The 21,409-nt window shown below is 46.1% G+C and overlaps 1 protein-coding gene across 1 annotated transcript in view; it reads left to right on the forward strand.

Annotated features, from left to right (window-relative positions):
• The first annotated feature begins 2,590 nt into the window (after positions 1–2,590).
• The window catches only part of CFAP251 (cilia and flagella associated protein 251), a 49,023-nt gene continuing 30,204 nt past the window's right edge, over positions 2,591–21,409 (forward strand). Inside the window, exons 1-6 of the mRNA XM_028480707.1 lie at positions 2,591–3,064; positions 3,718–4,131; positions 10,595–10,735; positions 13,141–13,250; positions 18,600–18,711; positions 18,973–19,053. Coding sequence (XP_028336508.1) covers positions 2,600–3,064; positions 3,718–4,131; positions 10,595–10,735; positions 13,141–13,250; positions 18,600–18,711; positions 18,973–19,053 — 1,323 coding nt within the window. The 5' untranslated portion in view covers positions 2,591–2,599. The remainder of the gene's footprint in view (positions 3,065–3,717; positions 4,132–10,594; positions 10,736–13,140; positions 13,251–18,599; positions 18,712–18,972; positions 19,054–21,409) is intronic.

The raw sequence follows: 21,409 nt of genomic DNA on the forward strand, positions 1-21,409 counted from the left end.
GGCCTTTCCCGTTGCGGAGGACAGGCTCCGGACGCGCAGGCTCAGCGGCCATGGCTCACGGGCCCAGCCGCTCCGCGGCATGTGGGATCCTCCCAGACCGGGGCGCGAACCCAGTTCCCCTGCATCGGCAGGCGGACGCGCAACCGCTGCGCCACCAGGGAAGCCCAGCATTGCTGCTCTGGATACAGGTTAATTGAATCTCCTGGCCCTGCCCTCGGATCAGCACTTTTGTAGGTTGCTACGGTGCGTTGACATTGCTCGTGGGAACCAGCAGCGTGTGCAGAGCTGTCTTCTTGCAAATGCTGATTCCTCCTTCCTTCCTTCCTTTTATTTTCTCTCTTTAACATGGCAAAGTGAGTTTCAGTGATTCCTAGTGCCTCCGTGTTTTACTTTTTTTCTCTCTTCACCGTATCACAGTGTTTTATTTCCACAGTTCTTGCAGACCACTTTCTGTTTCAGAGGGCATCTGGCACATTCTACTGAGGCATGCTTGGGTTCCTCAGGACTGGATTGGCTTGGCTTAGATACAGATATCATCAGCTTGCCCTGACGGGAGTCAGTGCTGGGTGTGCTTCCAGCCATGGGTCCTCATGCTTGGCTGGAGAGCCTTCCTGTTGAGTGTCTGCCCCAAAACACCATGTCCTCTAGCCGGATATCCACTGGATTTCCCCCCTTGTAGCCACAGACGTGCTGTGTTTACCAGTGTTTGCTGTTTAAATTGTTTTTCTAATTCCACGTGTTTTCCAATCTTTTATAAGCCCTAGACTATAATAAACACAGCTTGTCCCATCCAGCAATCCCTTTTATTTTTTTGAGATGTATGCAAATGCATCAACCAGCATTCGGGTATGAGGGTGGGGTGGGGATGGAGAGAGACTCATTCACATCCTCCTAAAATGATAGCAGCAGAGAGGCTTCTGCATCAGTGCCTTTGGCTGGTTTCCTGCAAGTCCCCCCTTTCAGAAACCTCAGGATGGCCACGCAGGTGGGCTGTCTTTTGTGAGATTCTAGTGGAGAGACACTTTGAGGTGGAATCATCCTAATAGATTTAACAAACTGGTTTAGCAGAAACGTTATGTGATAAGATAACGTAACCTATGAAACATTTAATCCCAGCTGGCTAAAATTTTCTGTACAGTATGTAGTGCCCGGGCGAGGAGGTGGGGAGGACAGCTGTGTGCTGCACCAATGAGACCGGGAAATTTAGTTTGCATTTGACAAAGAGAATTTTATCAAACCGTTCGGACTTCTTCACGTAACTTTGTCAAGTCTTCAGAAAGTCAGAGTTGCTAGGATTGGCCGCTGCAGCTTCTCAGGGTATGGCACCAAGGGAAAACATGGGGGAGTGGGAGGGGAGGGGAGGGGAGGAGAGGAGAGGTGAGAGGAAAGCCAATTTCACCTCCCAAGTCGCGGCGGCAGGGGGCGAGCTCGACCAGCTCCCGGCTCCCGCTTCCGCCGCTTTCTGGGCACGTGACCGCTGTCCAGCCTTCTCGCTTTACGGCCCGTCGCCTGCCGGCGGCAGCGATTACCATGGAGACGGGGCTTGGGTGGCGACCGTAACTAGGGAGCCCTTGGAGGAGAAAGCGGCGGCAGCTGGAGGCCGAGAGGTGGATAAGGGGTTCACGCGGCGGGAAGACCCCACCCGGCCTTTGAGAACCAGGGTGGGCGTGCTCTGTGAGTCAGGGGCGGGGGCCCCGGCAAGGAGGGGCCTGGTGCCTCTTGGGGGGCGCTCACCCCACCTGGGCTCGACCTGGGGCAGCTCCAGGGAGACCTGAGCTGGAGGAAGGGGCCACGCCTAGGCTTTGTGCCCCCACGGACGCACACACCTGCTCCCCGCACCCCCCATGAAGAATTTGGCAAAGTTTGGCAGTCGGAAGAGGCTCTGTACTAAGGGCCCTAGACTTGAAATCTTAGCAATAATTTTTCAGATGGCGGAACTGAACATTGAGAGGTCTGCTTCTTACTCGCTGTATGATCTTGAATAAGTCACTTCACCTCTCAGAGCTTCAGACTCTTAAGTTTGCTGTAAGGAATAAACGAGAGACTATGTTAGGCTTTTTCACTTTCTAGACTGCTACCATTTCTCAAGCACTCTGTGCTGTAGCTCGAGCATTTTACATATGTCATTTCATCTAATCTTCACAACACCCCCAGAATTTAGGGTTATCATTTTAATTTTGCCTGTGAGCAGATTTAGACTCCGAGGGGTAAAGTGACTTGCCCAAGGTCACAGAGCAACTGAGTGGTGGAACTGGGATTCAATGCCAGGAGAGGCTGACTGGAAAGCCAGCACTTTTAACCGCTAAAGTACCTGCTTCTTCCCTTATTCGTATTATTAGAATTGTTGCTAATGCCTGGGTTATCATTTTGCTGCCTGTGGGAATATGAATATATATAAACTGAGTTAGAGGGCTCTAAAATTATTCTCAGAAAGATGAGGCCCGGGATCAGTATTTTTAAAGATTTGAGACAGGCTTTCCCGGGAGTATGGCATTCTTTTTATTCCCATGGAAAGGAACAGAACTGGTATTGCACATTTCATTGATAGGTTTGTGGACCAGGAAATCAAAATGGAAAACAGAGGGCCCTGCTGATTATTATGCTCAAAATTTCTCTAGAGACATCTCCAAAGAGAAGAATGTCAGATGCAGAGGAAAGCCCACTGGAAGAAACAGAAGAATATGGAGAAATAGAAATGGAAGAAGGAGAAGATGAAGAAGAAGAAGAAAAATATCCAAATGATGAAGGGCTAGAAAATATGCAACAGGAATTAAAAGAAGATAACACATTAGCATGGAGAGGGTCTCAGGAGGAGGGGGAGGAGGAGGGGGAAGGGGAAGGGGAGAAGAGAGTGGGGGAGCAAGAGGAGGAAGAGGAAAGGGAGGGAGAGGAAGAGGGGGAAGAATTTGGGAAGGAGGAGGAGGCTGTTGGAGAAGAAGAGGAGGAGGCTGCAGGAGCACAGGAAGAAACCACAGTGAAGCCCCAAGAAATCACCAAGTCCATGATCAGTTTGGAGAGACTTACACCAACTGATTCCCAATCAGTCTTGTCAGGAACACTCCCAGTAAGTAGGAATTTTCATTCATTAAATCATTCGTTTGTTCATTCATTCGTTCCTAATCATTAATTGAATGCTTGTTACCCACTTACCTGCCAGGCTCTGCGGATATAAAACCAAGTAAGACACAATCCATTTTCTTAAGGAGCTCTAGGGTTTGTAGGGAGGCAAACATTATAAAACTAAGTGCAGTGATTGAGCGGTACCTAGGAGATATGTATCTATATAAAGGCCGGCTTGACCCAGCTTGGAGGATGATCAGGGAAAGCTTCCTGGAGGAGGTGTGTACCAGGGCTGACTTAAAGGACAGGGGTTAGCTGGAGTGTGCTTGTCTAAACAGCCTGTAGAAATCACCTCTGGTCCAAGGAGAAGTGACTCTCTGTGGCTCTGTGGTGGTTCTGGAGGCCACCAGTGCCACTTAGAAGAATAATTTTGCTGTTGTGGGTCTGCTAGTAGGCCAAGGATAAACCTGACACGCCCACGATTCACGTTATTTGAGTACAGAATGTCCCAGGCTCTTTTTAAAAAGTGCTTCATAATTCCGATGTGAGGCTAACACTAAGACTGGCTGATTAGGAAGAGAAAGGAAACTAAATGAGGGCATGTAGCAGCATGTACTGTATTTGGAATCACAATCTCCTTTTTATTTCTTTTTTAAGAAAACCTATAGTGGTAGAGAGTCAAAGCATTCATTACAATCAGAGCTTTTGGAAACACTCGAACTTCCAAGAAGCGTGGTCTCACAATTAGAGTTTCTTGATTTGGATCTAACCACTTCTGCGGAACAACAGCTTAGTTCCCCTGGAAAGCAGCCTTCAGGCGAGCTTGCAGAGGGAACCGACCCGAGGCCCCAAGATGAATTGGGACAAGAAAGGAGAGACTTGGAACCAGAAAGGGGAGACTTGGAGCCAGAAAAGAGAGAAGGGAGAAAAGAAAAAAGAGTATTATACGTAAATGAGAAAAAAGAAAAAGAATTCCAGCCCAAAGCAAGGATCCCTAAGGTGTCACTGGTCTCCACTGCCACCGAGGACATTTTGTTCCAAAAGGATGACAGTGCCAACGTGTATCCCTTGGTAAGTGCAACATGCTTTTAAATTTCCCCCAGTGTTTTGAGAGTATTGTGAAATAGGGGAATTTTATGCATATGGAAAAAAATACCACCAGAAAGCTCCTTTTTAAGCTAATCACAGACCTGTGTCTTTTTAAAGTTCAGTTTGGAGCTGTGGCTGGACATGTGTGACAGTATGTGGACACGAACGCTGCATCTGGGTTCAGCAGCGTTGCTCTGCAGGCAGGAAATTCCGCACGTGGTTTGTCCGTTGTATAGGATGCTGTTTTCTTGGGGGAGACTCAAAATCGACCTCTCCCCTTTCCCCTCTCTCTTCTCGCTCCATCTGTCTCTCTCCCTCCCTTTCCCTCTCTCTCTCCCACATCATAATACTCCTCCTGCATACCACCAATTCCTTCCCTTTCCCTCCTCTCCTCGCCTCTTCTGCTGTAGCCGGCTTGATCCCTTTACCAGCTCCTAAAACCACCACAGGTTCCTAAAACTATCCATCCCAAGGTAGATCAGTAAGTCAAAGGTCTGGAAAAAGTGAAAGCCACCGGGAAAAGCACCAGGCGGTCCAAAGGAGTCTGCCTTTGCTGCCGCTGACGGGGTTCCAGGGAGGCGCCATCTGCGAGGGTAAAAATATTATCATTTGCCAAGAGAAGGAAGAGGAGGTTTTTTTTTTTCCCCTTCTCCTTCTTTCTTCCTCCATCTGCTACTTTCTGAAAATTGTTTCCTAGGATTCATCTTTTTTTCTCCCCCCACTGTAGATTCATGCCTTTGGAAGATTTGTAAGTGATGGACTGTGTGTACCTAATGCAGTTCCTAACACAGAGTGAGCACTTGACAAGTGTTAACAACTAGGTGATGGTGGTGACGGTTGTGCTGGCGGTGGTGACGGAAGGATGCCGAGGGGGAAGTGCAGAGAACTGACAGCCTCCTTTCTGTAGATTTGGCCGACTTTGAGCAATGGAGTTAAAGGTTCAAGCTTGCAATTGCTCAGTCTGAAAGAAAGAATAATTGAGTTTATTTATTTATTTGGCCGCACTAATTTCCAGGACGCATAAATTTCCAGGACGACTATAAGGCCTTTTAGAATTAGCAGGTTTCCAAAAGAACCATCTCACTTGAAGAAATCGGCTCTTAAGAACATCCAGATATGAAATAGTTCCGTTCCTAGAAGTTGCAGCTTGAGGCAATTATGATTCCGTGATTCTACCACTCACGCCCACGCAATAAAAGACCTAAATATAAATATAAATTACAGTGAATGAGCGGATGGAATCAGGCGAGAATGGGGAATGAAGCACGTAGGAGAGAGAAATCGGCCACGTTGCCCACGCTGTCTTGGGAGAAATATACAGTACATCGATTTAACCTTAAGTATCATTCAAAGATCAGAAAGGAAACTCACCAGATTTCATTTCTTTATTTTTTTTCTTTCGGCCGTGAGGCATGCAGGATCTTAGTTCCCCGACCAGGGATGGAACCCACACCCCCTGCAGTGGCAGCTCGGAGTCTTAACCATTGGACCGCCAGGGAAATCCCATCACCAGATTTCATTTCTGTGCTCCAATATAACCCACTGATTTTTGGTAACTAATCACTTAGCCATCACTTTAAACACTCTACCACATCAGCCTTGGTTAATTTTTTAAATAGACTTTATTATTTGGGGGCAGTTTTAGGTTTATAGAAAAATTGAATGAAAAACACAGAGAATTCCCACATACTCCCTTGTGCCTCCTTCACCCTCGTCTCCCCTATTTTTACCATCTTGCATTAGTGCAGTACATTTGTCGCAATTGATGAGCCAATATGGATGAATTAGAATTACCTAAAGTCCATCATTTACCTTAGGGTTCACTCTGTGTTGTACATTCTCTGGGCTTTGACAAATGCATAATGACGTGTATCTACCATTGTTGTTTGATGCAGAGTAGTTTCACTGCCCTAAAAATGTCCTGTGCCCTACCTGTTCATCTCTCCCTCCCCCTTATCCCCCACCCAAGCCCCTGACAACCATTGATTTTTATTGTCTCCATAGTTTTGCCTTTTCCACAATGTCAGGTAGCTGGAATCATACAGTTTGTAGCCTTTTCAGGCTGGCTTCTTTCACTTAGCAACATGCTAAGGTTCCTCTACATCTTTTCATGGCTTGCAAGCTCATTTCTTTTTATTGCTGAATAATATTCCATTGTATGAACGTACCACAGTTTATCCGTAATTTTCGTAAGAGACGTTGAATACATAGACAAACTACTATTGAATTGGAAGCAGTAGTCGGATTTATAGTACCTATTATTTTTTCATTTCATGAAATTTTTATTTTGGACTTCTTCCTGGCAGTGTGGAATTTTTAATCCTCCGAAGGGAATTTTGTCTCTTTTATACTTTATCCTTCCAGGGGAAATCGTGTATGAGGAACAAATACCCAGGCGGAATAATTGCCTTTCTTATGAAGTTACTTAGTGACTTTATTATAACTTGTCCATTCTACGTACTCTCATTCAGTAAATTGAGTTTCACAACATTAAGTGCTCGCTGTGTGTCTGGTGCTGCGCCGGGTCTAGGCCCTGGGGAGCAGATGAATAGGAAGTCGTTTCTATTTACTGTTGAGACTCTCCTTTTTTAAGGAGACGTCTTTATTGAAATATAACATATAAACAGAAGGAGCGCACGCAAGTGTAGAACTCATTGAATTCTTACGCAGTAAACACGCCTGTGTAAGCACCACATAGCTTTCCTCTTCTGTTTAAATCGAGGTAGAATTCATATCCATAAAATCCACCCTCTTAACTTTTTCTTAAAAGATTGTGGTAAAAGGTACATGGCATAAAATTTACCACCTTAACCATTTTTATGTGTAAAAGCTCAGTGGTATGAAACACGTTCACATGGTTGTGCAGCCACCGTCATCACCCATCGCCATAACCCCCTTCATCTTGTGAAACACACACTGTACCCACAAACACCAGCTCCCCATCCCCAGCCCGGTCCCTGGCTACTGCCCTTCTTTCTGTCTCTATGAATTTGACTCCTCTAGAGACCTCATATAAGTGGAACCATTCAGTTCATATTTGTCTTTTTGTGACTGATGTATTTTACTTATATAATGTCCTCAGGGCTCCTCCATGTCAGACCATGTGTCAGTATCTCCATCCCCTTTGGAGGCTGAATAATACTCACCTTTTGTTTATCCATTCATCTGTCGATGGACACTGGCTTGTTTTCCACCTTTTGGCTACTGTGAAATATGCTGCTGTGAACACGGGTGTACACATATCTCTTTGAGACCCTGTTTCCTGTTCTTTTGGGTAGATACCCAGAAGTGTAATTGCTGGAGTATATGGTTATTGTATTTTCAGTTTTTTGAGGAACCTCCGTACTGTTTTCCACAGCAGCTGCACCATTTCACACTCCCACCAGTAACGCGCAAGGGTCCCAGTTTCTCCACATCCTTGTAAAGTTTACCCTTTAAAATTAAAAAAAGTTTTTAAAATTTATTTTTGTTGAAATATAGTCGATTTACAATGTTGTGTTAGTTTCAGGGGTACAGCAAAGTGATTCACATGTATACATATACGTGTATGTATATGTATACATATATATATTCTTTTTCAGACTCTTTTCCCTTATAGGTTATTACAAGATACTGAGTATAGTTCCCTGTGCTATATAGTAGGTCCTTGTTGGTTATCTGTTTTATATATAGCAGTGTGTATCTGTTAATCCCAAACTCCTAATTTATCCCTCCCACCCCTTTTTTAAATAGACTTTATTATTTGGGGGCAGTTTTAGGTTTATAGAAAAATTGAATGAAAAACACAGAGAATTCCCACATACTCCCTTGTGCCTCCTTCACCCTCGTCTCCCCTATTTTTACCATCTTGCATTAGTGCAGTACATTTGTCGCAATTGATGAGCCAATATGGATGAATTAGAATTACCTAAAGTCCATCATTTACCTTAGGGTTCACTCTGTGTTGTACATTCTCTGGGCTTTGACAAATGCATAATGACGTGTATCTACCATTGTTGTTTGATGCAGAGTAGTTTCACTGCCCTAAAAATGTCCTGTGCCCTACCTGTTCATCTCTCCCTCCCCCTTATCCCCCACCCAAGCCCCTGACAACCATTGATTTTTATTGTCTCCATAGTTTTGCCTTTTCCACAATGTCAGGTAGCTGGAATCATACAGTTTGTAGCCTTTTCAGGCTGGCTTCTTTCACTTAGCAACATGCTAAGGTTCCTCTACATCTTTTCATGGCTTGCAAGCTCATTTCTTTTTATTGCTGAATAATATTCCATTGTATGAACGTACCACAGTTTATCCGTAATTTTCGTAAGAGACGTTGAATACATAGACAAACTACTATTGAATTGGAAGCAGTAGTCGGATTTATAGTACCTATTATTTTTTCATTTCATGAAATTTTTATTTTGGACTTCTTCCTGGCAGTGTGGAATTTTTAATCCTCCGAAGGGAATTTTGTCTCTTTTATACTTTATCCTTCCAGGGGAAATCGTGTATGAGGAACAAATAACCAGGCGGAATAATTGCCTTTCTTATGAAGTTACTTAGTGACTTTATTATAACTTGTCCATTCTACGTACTCTCATTCAGTAAATTGAGTTTCACAACATTAAGTGCTCGCTGTGTGTCTGGTGCTGCGCCGGGTCTAGGCCCTGGGGAGCAGATGAATAGGAAGTCGTTTCTATTTACTGTTGAGACTCTCCTTTTTTAAGGAGACGTCTTTATTGAAATATAACATATAAACAGAAGGAGCGCACGCAAGTGTAGAACTCATTGAATTCTTACGCAGTAAACACGCCTGTGTAAGCACCACATAGCTTTCCTCTTCTGTTTAAATCGAGGTAGAATTCATATCCATAAAATCCACCCTCTTAACTTTTTCTTAAAAGATTGTGGTAAAAGGTACATGGCATAAAATTTACCACCTTAACCATTTTTATGTGTAAAAGCTCAGTGGTATGAAACACGTTCACATGGTTGTGCAGCCACCGTCATCACCCATCGCCATAACCCCCTTCATCTTGTGAAACACACACTGTACCCACAAACACCAGCTCCCCATCCCCAGCCCGGTCCGCTGCTACTGTTCTTCTTTCTGTCTCTATGAATTTGACTCCTCTAGAGACCTCATATAAGTGGAACCATTCAGTTCATATTTGTCTTTTTGTGACTGATGTATTTTACTTATATAATGTCCTCAGGGCTCCTCCATGTCAGACCATGTGTCAGTATCTCCATCCCCTTTGGAGGCTGAATAATACTCACCTTTTGTTTATCCATTCATCTGTCGATGGACACTGGCTTGTTTTCCACCTTTTGGCTACTGTGAAATATGCTGCTGTGAACACGGGTGTACACATATCTCTTTGAGACCCTGTTTCCTGTTCTTTTGGGTAGATACCCAGAAGTGTAATTGCTGGAGTATATGGTTATTGTATTTTCAGTTTTTTGAGGAACCTCCGTACTGTTTTCCACAGCAGCTGCACCATTTCACACTCCCACCAGTAACGCGCAAGGGTCCCAGTTTCTCCACATCCTTGTAAAGTTTACCCTTTAAAATTAAAAAAGGTTTTTAAAATTTATTTTTGTTGAAATATAGTCGATTTACAATGTTGTGTTAGTTTCAGGGGTACAGCAAAGTGATTCACATGTATACATATACGTGTATGTATATGTATACATATATATATTCTTTTTCAGACTCTTTTCCCTTATAGGTTATTACAAGATACTGAGTATAGTTCCCTGTGCTATATAGTAGGTCCTTGTTGGTTATCTGTTTTATATATAGCAGTGTGTATCTGTTAATCCCAAACTCCTAATTTATCCCTCCCACCCCCCCTTCCCCCTTTCGTAACCATAAGTTTGTTTTCTGTGTCTGGAAATTTCCCTTTTTTTTTTTTTTTTTTTTTTTTTTTTTTGCTCCTCCCGGACCGGGGCACGAACCCGCGTCCCCTGCATCGGCAGGCGGACTCCTAACCACTGCGCCACCAGGGAAGCCCTGAAAATTTCCCTTTTAAAGTATACAGTTGATTGGTTTTTAGCCTGTTCCCTAGGTTATGCAACCATTGCCAGTATCTAATTTCAGAACGTTTCCGTCACCCCAAAAAGAAACCCATCCGCAGTAAGCAGGCGCTCCCATTCCCCCTCCCCTCCCCCCTGGCAACCACTGATCTGCTTTCTGTCTCTATGGATCTGCCTACTCTGGACATTTTATGTAGATGGGGTCACACAGTATGTGGTCCTTTGCATCTGGCTCCTTTCACGTAGCTTCACGTTTTCAGGGGTCATCCACGGTGTAGCGTGCTCTTGAGGACTTCTCAAGGTGATGCCTCTTCACTGGCCGATGATGTGAACCGTTCTCCTCCAGGACTCAGGCCGGGAGTGCCCGGCGTCACAGCTCTGGGTCTGTGCCCCGTAGTGCCTTCCCGGTTTTACCTTTGTATTCCAGGCCATGACCTGGTCGTTCGGATGGAACAGTTCCCTTCCCGTTTACTACATTCAAGACGAAAACCAGAGAGTCCTTCTGTATGCCAGTGCTCACACTGCTGTCATCCACAATGTCTTCAAGAATAACCAGCACCATCTTCAGGTTTGCAGGTGTTCTTACTTCAAGTGAAAGAGGTTGTCTTTAACCTGACTACAGCACTTTGGTTGTTACTGTTGTTGCTTTTTAATTAATTAATTATTTATATTTGGGTGTTGGGTCTTTGTTGCTGCGTGCAGGCTTTCTCTAGTTGCGGCGAGCAGGGGCTACTTTTTGTTGTGGTGTGCAGGCTTCTCATTGCGGTGGCGTCTCTTGTTGCGGAGCACGGGCTCTAGGTGCACGGGCTTCAGTAGTTGTGGCACGCGGGCTCAGTAGTTGTGGCTCGCGGGCTTTAGAGCACAGGCTCAGCAGTTGTGGTGCACGGGCTTAGTTGCTCCGCGGCACGTGGGATCTTCCCGGACCAGGGCTCGAACCCGTGTCCCGTGCACTGGCAGGTGGATTCTTAACCACTGCGCCACCAGGGAAGTCCAGCACTTTGGTTTTTATTTCAGGGGTCAACTTCATTCCATCTCATACACGTTTTCCTTCCTCTCTTCTGAACCATAGCAAATTCTGTTTTTAGGAACACATTTTATTGTTTGTTTTCTCTCTGATTCTAATCAGAATCAATTTACAAATAGCAGTTGACTTTAATTTTATAGTAACTAGAATCTAAAGCGTCTGTATTTTTTACATTTCTGTAAAAATGTGGTCAGGAGAGACCATGTTGTCTCCACAGGACTATGGTGAGATGCAAAGGGCAGGGATTCGGACCTAATTAACACTCAGACTCCTTTCCAGGGCTCAAGGGGCTTTGATCCTCCTACTCCTGCTGAGAAGTGAGTGTTAATATTCCCGTTTCACAGGAGAGGAAACTGAGGCTCAGAGGGATTTAGCTGACGTGCCCAAGGCTGTGCTAGCAGATGCTGAAGCCAGGTCTTACATCCAGGTCTCCTGACTTGAAAGTATTAAGTAGGTCAGTCTTTCCTCCTGTCTCCTCCCTCCAGCACTTGGCTTTATTTACACCCAGCTCTGTGCCTCCCCCAATGCCCCACATGCCTGCCTTCCCCTCACCGCTCTGCCTCCTCTGCTCCGGATGTTTTTGACCCCTTTCGTTTTCATCATTTACCTGTCCAAATGTCACGTTTTCCTGGTGTCCGACTTTCCACCAGTTAACCCGGTAAACAGTTCCATGTTACCCTTTTCAGTTGACATATAAGGACCTTCCTTAGTCAATGCCTAGATCAGAAACTTCAAAAAGTATTTTCCAAAGAGCTCAGCCAGTATTCAGCATCGTGCCAGGGATCGAAGACACGTGGGTGTAACTTAAGGAATTTGCTTTCTAGAAGTCCTGAAATACACACACGGTCAGCAAGCAGCCCTTCTCAGAGATTAGTTGAATGTGTAGCACTGAGCACAGAGGTAGCAGCAGAGGGAGAAAGCACAGTGTGGTGGGCAGGCTCAGAGTCGGGGGGCAGGCGGGGCAGACGGGCTGAGAAGTAGGGAGCAGCCAGGCGGGCGTCCAGCCTCCGCAGAGTTGGATGGCTGAGCGTGGCCTTGGCCATTCGTTCGTTCATTCATTCATCCCACATGTATTTATCATAACCACTGTGTTTCAGGTGACGGGTCTGTAGTCATGAACAAAATAGATCTAGTCTCCCCTCATGGAGAGACAGTCGTTAAACAAGTGAACACATAAGCATAGACCCAAAGATTTTAACAGTTGGCTCGAAAGGAAATGTGAAAATGCCCTAAGAGGGAAGAATCAGGGTGAGAGGAGACGTCCTCTGGATTGCGTGGGCAGGGAATAAAAAAGTGCCGTTTGTGCTAAGACCTGAAGGCTGAGCGTGAGCCAACCCGGGGCCATCTTGCGGGGAAGAGCATCCCGGACAGACAGAGAGAGCTCTGAGTTTTCAGGCCTCGTGCGTGAGGCCCGGAGAGGAGGCCAGAGTGAGCGAGGGGTGACATGGAAGGAGGGAAACAGGGGCTGTTTCCCGGCTGCCATCTTGTTTGTGTTTCCAGAAGATTCCTCCGTTGTGTGGGATAGACCGTAGGAGGATACGAGTGAAAGCAGAGGCCCGTGAGGAGGCTTTGGTTCCAGAGCTGCTCAGTGACCTGAGTGAGCAGTTTGGGGGGAGATGAGCCTGCTGGAAGGTTCGAGGGAGCTGGAGGTGGGGGGACCTGGACATGTATTCTCAACGTGGATCCAGAGTCGGGTATACGCCTCGACCTCTAGGAAGCCACTGTTCTTGCAGGGAGTGCAGCTTACCCTGAGAGTGTTTTGAGAGGAAGTTTGAAAACCTCTGGCTGTAGAGAAACACCAGGGAAGGCGGGTGGGAGTAGGATTTTCAGCCAGCGGCATCTGGAAAGGGAGCTCAGGTGTGCCTCCGGGGCCCCGCCTTTCCTGCTGGTGCCAGGGCTGGGCTCCCCACCAACCCCTGTCTCAGAGCGACTTCTCTCCACGTCTGCAGGGCCACCCCAACGTCATCTCCTGCCTCTGCATCAGCGAAGACAGGCGCTGGGTTGCCACGGCCGACAAAGGGCCCGACTGCCTGATAATCATCTGGGACTGCTTCACGGGGTAGGCATGTCGCAGCCACTTCCCCCCGCATTTTTGTACAGCGTCTGCCACCGTGACCCGCAAAAAAAGGAGTCATGCCGGTCCGGGGATACAGAAGCCGGTGCTGGGAGGCAGGGCGAGGGGCAAGGTTCTCAGGAGAGGTTGTCTTATTGCCTCAAGGCCTGTTGGGATGACATTACTTTGGAGAATTTCCCATGGGTGATTCTTGGCTCTTTAAGCCCAGAAACTTGGTTTGTCGGCGGCCCCCAGGCAGACTGGGTTGAGGGAGGCTAACTCACACTCACCCAGCTGGGAGACTCAGAGAAATTATGCGACTTTCACCATCTGCCAAAAAAAAAAAAAAAAAAAAGACTAATCGTACTTACTGTCTTCATTTCCCTGGGCTGCTGTAAGAAATTACCCCAATCTGGGTGGCTTAAAATCACAGAAGTTTATTTTCTCACTGCTCATGAGGCCACGTCTGAAAATGGAGAGTCTGCAGGGAGCTCCTGGGGCCCCGAGAGGGAATCTGTCCCATGCTCCCCTCCTCCTTCGGGTGGTCGCTGGCATCCTTGGTGGTCCTTGACCTGTAGACACGTCACTCCAGCCTCTGCTTCCATCTTCACATGGCGTTTCCCCCTCTGTGTCTCTCTGTAAGGTCTTCTCTTTTATAAGGACTCCACTCATTGGGTTTAGGGTCCACCCTAACCAGTATGACCTCATCTTAACTAATTACATCCGCAGAGACTCTCTTTCTGTATAAGCTCGCTTCTGAGATTCTGGGTGGAATGAATTTCGAGGGGGTGCTATTTGATCTACTCTACTTACCCTACGGGATTGTCAGGAAGATCCAGAGCACAGCCCCCGGCCCAGGATAGATGCTCACAGATGTGTGTCCTTTCGTAATTCCTGGTCCTAGAGGTAGAGAGCAGGCTAGATTCACTCTCAAGATTGTAAGGCCTTGGTTGGGTGTGTAGGGGGGTGGGATGGGGTGAGGTGGGGGGTGGACGAGTCCAGGTGGAGAAGAAGTTTAGGAAAAAGTTATGTTGAATGTTCTGTGACACAGGAACTGCTCTCTCCCAGGTGACCGGTGGCCTCCATAAGGCCATAGTACCTAATCATTTCCCTTGGCCCCTCTGACACCATGTCCCCCTGGTCCTCATCCTGCTTGCTGTCTGTTCCCTCTCAGACTCTTTTATTTTATTTTATTTTTTATTTTTTTATTATTATTATTTTTTTTGCAGTACGCGGGCCTCTCACTGCTGTGGCCTCTCCCGTTGCGGAGCACAGGCTCCGGACGCGCAGGCTCAGCGGCCATGGCTCACGGGCCCAGCCGCTCCGCGGCATGTGGGACCTTCCCAGACCGGGGCACGAACCCGTGTCCCCTGCTTTGGCAGGCAGACCCTCAACCACTGCGCCACCAGGGAAGCCCCCTCTCAGACTCTTTGCAGCCTCATCTTCCTCTGGCCGTTCCTTAGCTGTGGCCTGAGGCAGTGAGGAGGCTGTTGGTGATGTTCTCCAGCCAGGCAGGAGCAGAGCCAGGGCTTGAAACTGCACCATCGTATTCTCAACAACCGTCTCAGTGTTTCCTGTCTGCTGATGGGGAAGCTGCTGGAGGACAGTCCACCTGCATGTCCCATGGGCATCTCCCGCTAAAATGTCCAAAAGTCCTGCACCTCCACCTCCAAATAACTTCTGAACCCACATCCACTGCCCCTGCCCATCCTCTCCTGCTTGGGCCATTGCAGTAGCCTCCTGACCGATCTCCCCCACTGCAGTTTCGCTCTTCAACCCAGCCTCCGTGACACTGAACCACTTTTAAATGTATATACAATTCACTGGCATTAATTACATTCACAGTGTTGTGCAGCCATCACCACTGTTTCCAGAACACTCGCAGCACCCAGTCAGAAAATCTGAACTAATGAATTCCTCATTCTCCCTCCCCTCAACCTCTAATCTACTTTCTGGCTGTAAAGATTTGCCTATTCTGGACATCTCATGTCTGTGGAATCATACAATATGTGGCTTTTGTGTCTGGCTTCTTTTACTTAACATAATATTTTCAAAATTCTTCCACGTTGTAGCATGAATCAGTACTCCATTCCTTTTTATAGCTGTTTAAGATTCCATTGCATGGATATACCACATTTTGTTTATCCATTCATCTGTTGATTTTTTTAAAATCACTTTAATACATTTTAATTGGAAGCTAAAGTCTCCTTTGGCCACTATCTCCAATCCTAGTCCTCTAGGTAGTCAATTTGGTGTGTTTCCTTCCAGAATATTTGCTGTGTTTCCTTCCAGAACATTTGCTGTTGTTTTAAATGCACATGTGTAAGGGGACTTCCCTGGCGGTCCAGTAGTTAAGACTCTGCGCTTCCACTGCAGGGGCCACGGGTTCGATCCCTGGTCAGGGAACTAAGATCCTGCCTGCCTCGAGGCCAAAAAAAATACACATGTATGGCCATCATCATATATCATCATATGGTTTTTCTGTGCAACATTTTGAGCGTGATCTTTTCCCATGCACAAAATCCTAATGGGCTCCCCTGCTGCCCGTTGCCAGCTCAGCCCTGTTACAGGGAGTACACGCTCACATCCTAGCCATGCAGACACTTCCCCCACGAAATCAAATTCCCGTCTGCTTGCCTAGCGGTCATCTCTAGCGATTACATGCTTTTCAGCTGCAAGAAATGGCACATCCACCTGACACACACGAGGGAAAGTCATCTCCTGCATCAGGACGTCCTGAGGCAGGAAGGATGGGCCCCTCTGGTGCCTCTCTTCTCTCAAGCCTTTGCTGACAGCTCCCCTGCCCCAGGCAGAGCTGGCCTCCATTCAAACAGTGTTTATCCTTTGCTTTTTTCTTGTTTATAGAACTGTCTCCCCCACTAGACCGGGGGTGACTCTGGCAGTCATTTTTTAAAATTACAAAGTGAAGTGTATCTGTGGTTAACAATTAAAATGATATGTCGATATGAGTTTTATGATATTGCAAATGATGACTGTGGGAACCCAGAAAGGATTATCTGGTTTTAGAATTAATATTCACCTTATTAAAGTGATAAACGGTACTTCTTACTTGAGATATTAGTTCAACTTAAATCTTACTCTGTAAATCTAGCGTATTTTTGCAATTGCCTATAAGGGGGCTTTGATTAATGTTTGGTCTCACAAATTTTATTAACTCCTTTTAAACATTTTAAACTGCATTTAGAAATTGAATATATTCAGTTTCATCTTTAAGTTCTTTAGTAGTCTGATTAACAAATAAATCCTTCACCAGTACTTAAGTAATTCTTGTAAATCTAATAAATTAGTCATAAATATGGCAAGTCCTAAGTTCTCTTAAGTGTTCTAGTATTGTTTATAAACCTAATACAATTTGAATTTAAAATCACAAGTCTAAATCAACTACAGACTTTCAATTAGAATCACAAATTAATCTGTGATAATTAGACTCTAATATGTTAAATTCTCTTAAACGTGACCCATTCTTAAAAAAAGGAACAAATTCTCTTATCACAAATATGTTAAGAGTACAGGTCCAACTGACTTCATCTTCTCTGCATTTAATTCTAAATATCCCTGGGGAGGAGATACACCTTCCCACGAAGAACGTCATTATGTCATTCCCAACGACTTTAAGACCCCCCTTCCCAAGGGAATTTTGGGGGCCACGTCTCAGTGGGATAAACTATCTCAAGTGACAGAGAAGCAGACAGGTCCTCAGCTAGGGCACAGACTTGGTTCCAGCCAATTGGGACACCGATGTGACATACTGAGGCCTGTGTGACATACTGAGGCCTGTGTATATTCGCTGTAACAAGGTCTCCATGATGAAGAACCAACGGGGTGTCTGCATAGCCCGCTTTCCGAGATTCAGTCTTCCTACCACCACTCTTCCAGTGGAAGTCAGGGACCCCCACCACATCACAGCTTACTTCCATCATTGCTTCAGCTGTTTCTTGCATTTCTTTAGCTCTCTCAGATATTCAGATATCATCTAATTAAATCCTGCGTGTGTTAAGGCTTCGTCTGCATCTTACAGTTCTAAAGTCTTGCCAGTGACACAATACAGATGTGTAGGAAAAAAAAAAAAGTCCCCCTTCACCCAAACCTATATCCAGAGTCACCATGTAGTTTGGAGTTCATTCCTCCAGACTTTTTTCTATACATATAAATACACACACACACACACACACACACACACACACACACACACACAGAGTCTCTCTCTCTCTCTCTCTCTCTCTCTCCTCTCTCTCTCTCCAAATACTGAAGTCTGAGAGGCACACACACACACACACACACACACACACACACAGAGTCTCTCTCTCTCTCTCTCTCTCTCTCTCCTCTCTCTCTCTCTCTCCTCTCTCTCTCTCAGGATGATGCTACGTCTACTGTTTTGCTATTTGCTTTTTTCCGCAAAATTTTGGTCACTTTCCCAAATCTACCTCATTCTTTTTGAAGGTGGCATGCTTTTTCATTATATGGTTTACCATGATATTTTTTAAACAAATCCCATATTAATGGATATTTGTGTTGTTTCCAGATTTTTGCTATTAAAGCAGTGCCACAGTCAACATGAACTGGCATTTATCTCTGTTTACTTTTGCTATTATTTCTGTAGGAAAAAAAAAGTTGTAGAAGTGGAATCGGCGGGTCTTAGGGTCTGTGCATTGAGGAGTTTGACAGATGCAGGGAAGTTGCTGTCGAGAAAACCTCTGCTTGTTTACACTCCCCCTTCTGGAGGAGGACGCCGGCTTTCCTGAGAGCTAGGATGGTGTCCTAGACATCTTGTTTCATGTTCTCATCCTTCACGCCTGGCACAGAATCAGCACTCGGTAATGAAGGAGAGACTAGAGCTCCAGGAGAGAACAAATAGCACGTTTATGTGCTGCCCTGAGTTAGTTTTTGTTTTAAATTTGAGGTAAAATTCACATAACATAAAAGTAACCATTTTAGAGTGAACAACTCAGTGGCATTTAGTATATGCGCAGTGTGGTGCAACCACTGCTTCTATCTGGTTGCAGAACATTTTCTTCACTGCAGAAGGAAACCCTGAAACCATCAGCCTTCACATCCCGCTCCCCTACCCTCTGGAAAACACGCATCTGCTTTCTGCCTCTATGGATTTGCCTATCTTGGAGGTTTGATATAAATGGAATCATACAATATGTAGACTTTGGTGTCTGGCTTCTTTCACTCAGCACCATGGTTTCAAGGTTCATCCGTGTTGTCGCCTGTGTCAGTGCTTCACTCCTTTTTATGGCGGAGCAACTTTCCATCATGTGGGTGAACCACGTGTTTCTCCGTAGCTGTTCTGTTCCTGACCTGGGTGTCCCCCGTCCTGTTTTGCAGCATTCCTGTGCACACGATATTCAACAGCTGCCCAGAAGGGGACGGCATCAGGGCCATGGCCATCACCCGCGACGCCAAGTACCTGGCGACCATCTCAGACGCTGAGGTCCAGGTACAGGGCCTGTCACGGCAGCTTCAGCGGCTGGTCCCCCCGCAACAAGTGTCCCCGCGAGCAGCTCTGCTCAGGCCGTGTGGCGTCTGTGGTTCTCTGGGTGGAGGGGGGTGACCGACCGGTCAGGGGCTCCCTGCCTGCGGCTTAGCTCACTGTGCTTTGCTTAGTTAGCGGAAGTCACTGGCTTACCGCAAGAAGTGTAGGTTCCTCCAGTAGCCTTCAGGAACCTTCTCACTCTCCTCTGTCTGCCATCACTTACAGAAAGTTTGCATCTGGAGGTGGACTTTAGCGGTGGAAACACCGGCCTGCACTATTAACCTTCCCAAAGAGTATGGTTTTCAGGTGAGTTCACTTCGAGCCTGTAAAGATCCACCTAAAGGTACACTGAAGCCAGTTCAAAACTACTTTTTGTTTTACTGGAGCTTTGTTATGGTGCACTAGAGCTTTTAAAAAACTCCTGTCCATGATCTCATTTTATTTTTGATGATAATAGCTAATTTTTTTGATCACTTTTTATGTGCCAGGTTCTGCTAAGTTCTTTGCATACAGTATCTCATGTAATCCATGCAAACATGCTGAGAAGATGTTACTGTGGGATTCATATTACTGCTATTAACTATCAAATAATTGGTCTAAAGTCACCCAGCTAGCAGCCTTTCTTATGCTAGAAGCATGTTCTGAACTGCTCTTCATATAGGGGAGTTATTATTCTCGATTTGCGCGCGGTGACTTGCCGAGGGCACCCAGAGCATTGGCTGAGCTGCTCTGCATCGTCTCATTCATTCTCGCAGCCGTCATTCACCTGCACTTATCGGGTACCTACTGTGTAGCAGACGCTGTGGTGAGGATGTACGTGGCTTGTGTGAACCAGAGCCCAAGCAGGGGGTCCGGGTGACTGGACGCAGCGAGGCACGCATCACTCTCAGCTTCACGTCCCTTCTCCCTCCTGCTCTCCCTCCGCCAGCATTCCTTCTGCTACCTCAAAGCAGTTTCCTTCCTTTTCTTTTTTGGCCACACCGCATGGCTTGCGGGACCTTAGTTCCCCGACCAGGGATCAAACCTGCACCCTTGGCAGTGAAAGCACAGAGTCCTAACCACTGGACTGCTAGGGAAGTGCCCCCCAAATTTCCTTACTTCTCAAAGCTACCAGCCATACTTGGGTATTTAGGATGGGTTTTTCTATTGCTACCAAAAATGCGTTGGGGATTTTGATAGAGATTGCATTGAATCTATAGATTGCTTTGGGTAGTCTTGTCATCTTCACAGCGTTGTCTTCCAGTCCACAAGCATGGATGTCTTTCTGTTTATTTGTGTTTTTTTTAATAGGTTTATTTTACTTATTTATTTATTTATTTATTTATGGCTGCATTGGGTCTTCGTTGCCGTGCACGTGGGCTTTCTCTAGTTGCGGTGAGTGGGGGCTTCTCTTCATTGTGGTACGCAGGCTTCTCATCACAGTGGCCTCTCTTGTTGCAGAGCATGGGCTCTAGGCGTGCAGGCTTCAGTAGCTGTGGCACGCGGGCTCAGTAGCTGTGGCTTGTGGGCTCTAGAGCACAGGCTCAGTAGTTGTGGCGCACGGGCTTAGTTGCTCCACAGCATGTGGGATCTTCCCGGACCAGGGCTTGAACCTGTGTCCCTTGCATTGGCAGGCGGATTCTTAATCACTGTGCCACTAGGGAAGTCCTGTGTTTTTTATTTTTATTTTTATTTATTTTTCTCCCACCCTATGCTTTATTCACTTTTTTTTAATACATCTTTATTGGAGTATAATTGCTTTACAATGTTGTGTTAGTATCCCCCATCCCCTCCGTGTTGAGCCTCCCTCCCACCCTCCCTATCCCACCCCTCTAGGTCATCGCAAAGCATCCAGCTGATCTCCCTGTGCTATGCAGCAGCTTCCCACTAGCTATCTAATTTACATTTGGTAGTGTATATATGTCAGTGCTACTCTCTCACTATGTCCCAGCCTTCCCTTCCCCCTCTGTGTTGTCAAGTCCGTTGTCTATGTCTGCGTCTCTATTCCTGCCCTGCCACTAGGTCCATCAGTACCATTTTTCTAGATTCCATATATATGCGTTAGCATACGGTATTTGTTTTTCTCTTTCTGACTTACTTCACTCTGTATGACAGACTCTAGGTCCATCCACCTCACTAAAAATAACTCAATTTCCATTTTGTGTTTTTTAAACCATTTTTTTTTTTTCAGATCTAGAAGTTCCATTTGATTTTTTTAAAAAATAGAGTTATCTGGGCTTCCCTGGTGGCGCAGTGGTTGGGAGTCCGCCTGCCGATGCAGGGGACACAGGTTCGTGCCCCTGTCCGGGAGGGTCCCACAGGCTGCGGAGCGGCTGGGCCCGTGAGCCATGGCCACTGAGCCTGCGCGTCCGGAGCCCGTGTTCCGCGGCGGGAGAGGCCACGGCGGTGAGAGGCCTGCGTACCGCAAAAAAAAAAAAAAAAAGTAGAGTTATCTGATTGCTCATCATCAGGGAAATGCAAATTAAAACCACAGTGAGATATCACCTCACACCTATCAGAATGACCACAATATAACAAATATTGGAGAGGATGTGGAGTAAAGGGAAACCTCGTGCACTATTGGTGGGAATGTAAATTGGTGCAGCCACTGTGGAAAAAAATATGGAGGTTTCCCAAAAAACTAAAAATAGAACTTCCATATGACCCAGCAATTCCACTCCTG

This window comes from Physeter macrocephalus, chromosome 19, assembly GCF_002837175.3.
Source record: "Physeter macrocephalus isolate SW-GA chromosome 19, ASM283717v5, whole genome shotgun sequence".
Classification (NCBI taxonomy): Eukaryota; Metazoa; Chordata; class Mammalia; order Artiodactyla; family Physeteridae; genus Physeter; species Physeter macrocephalus.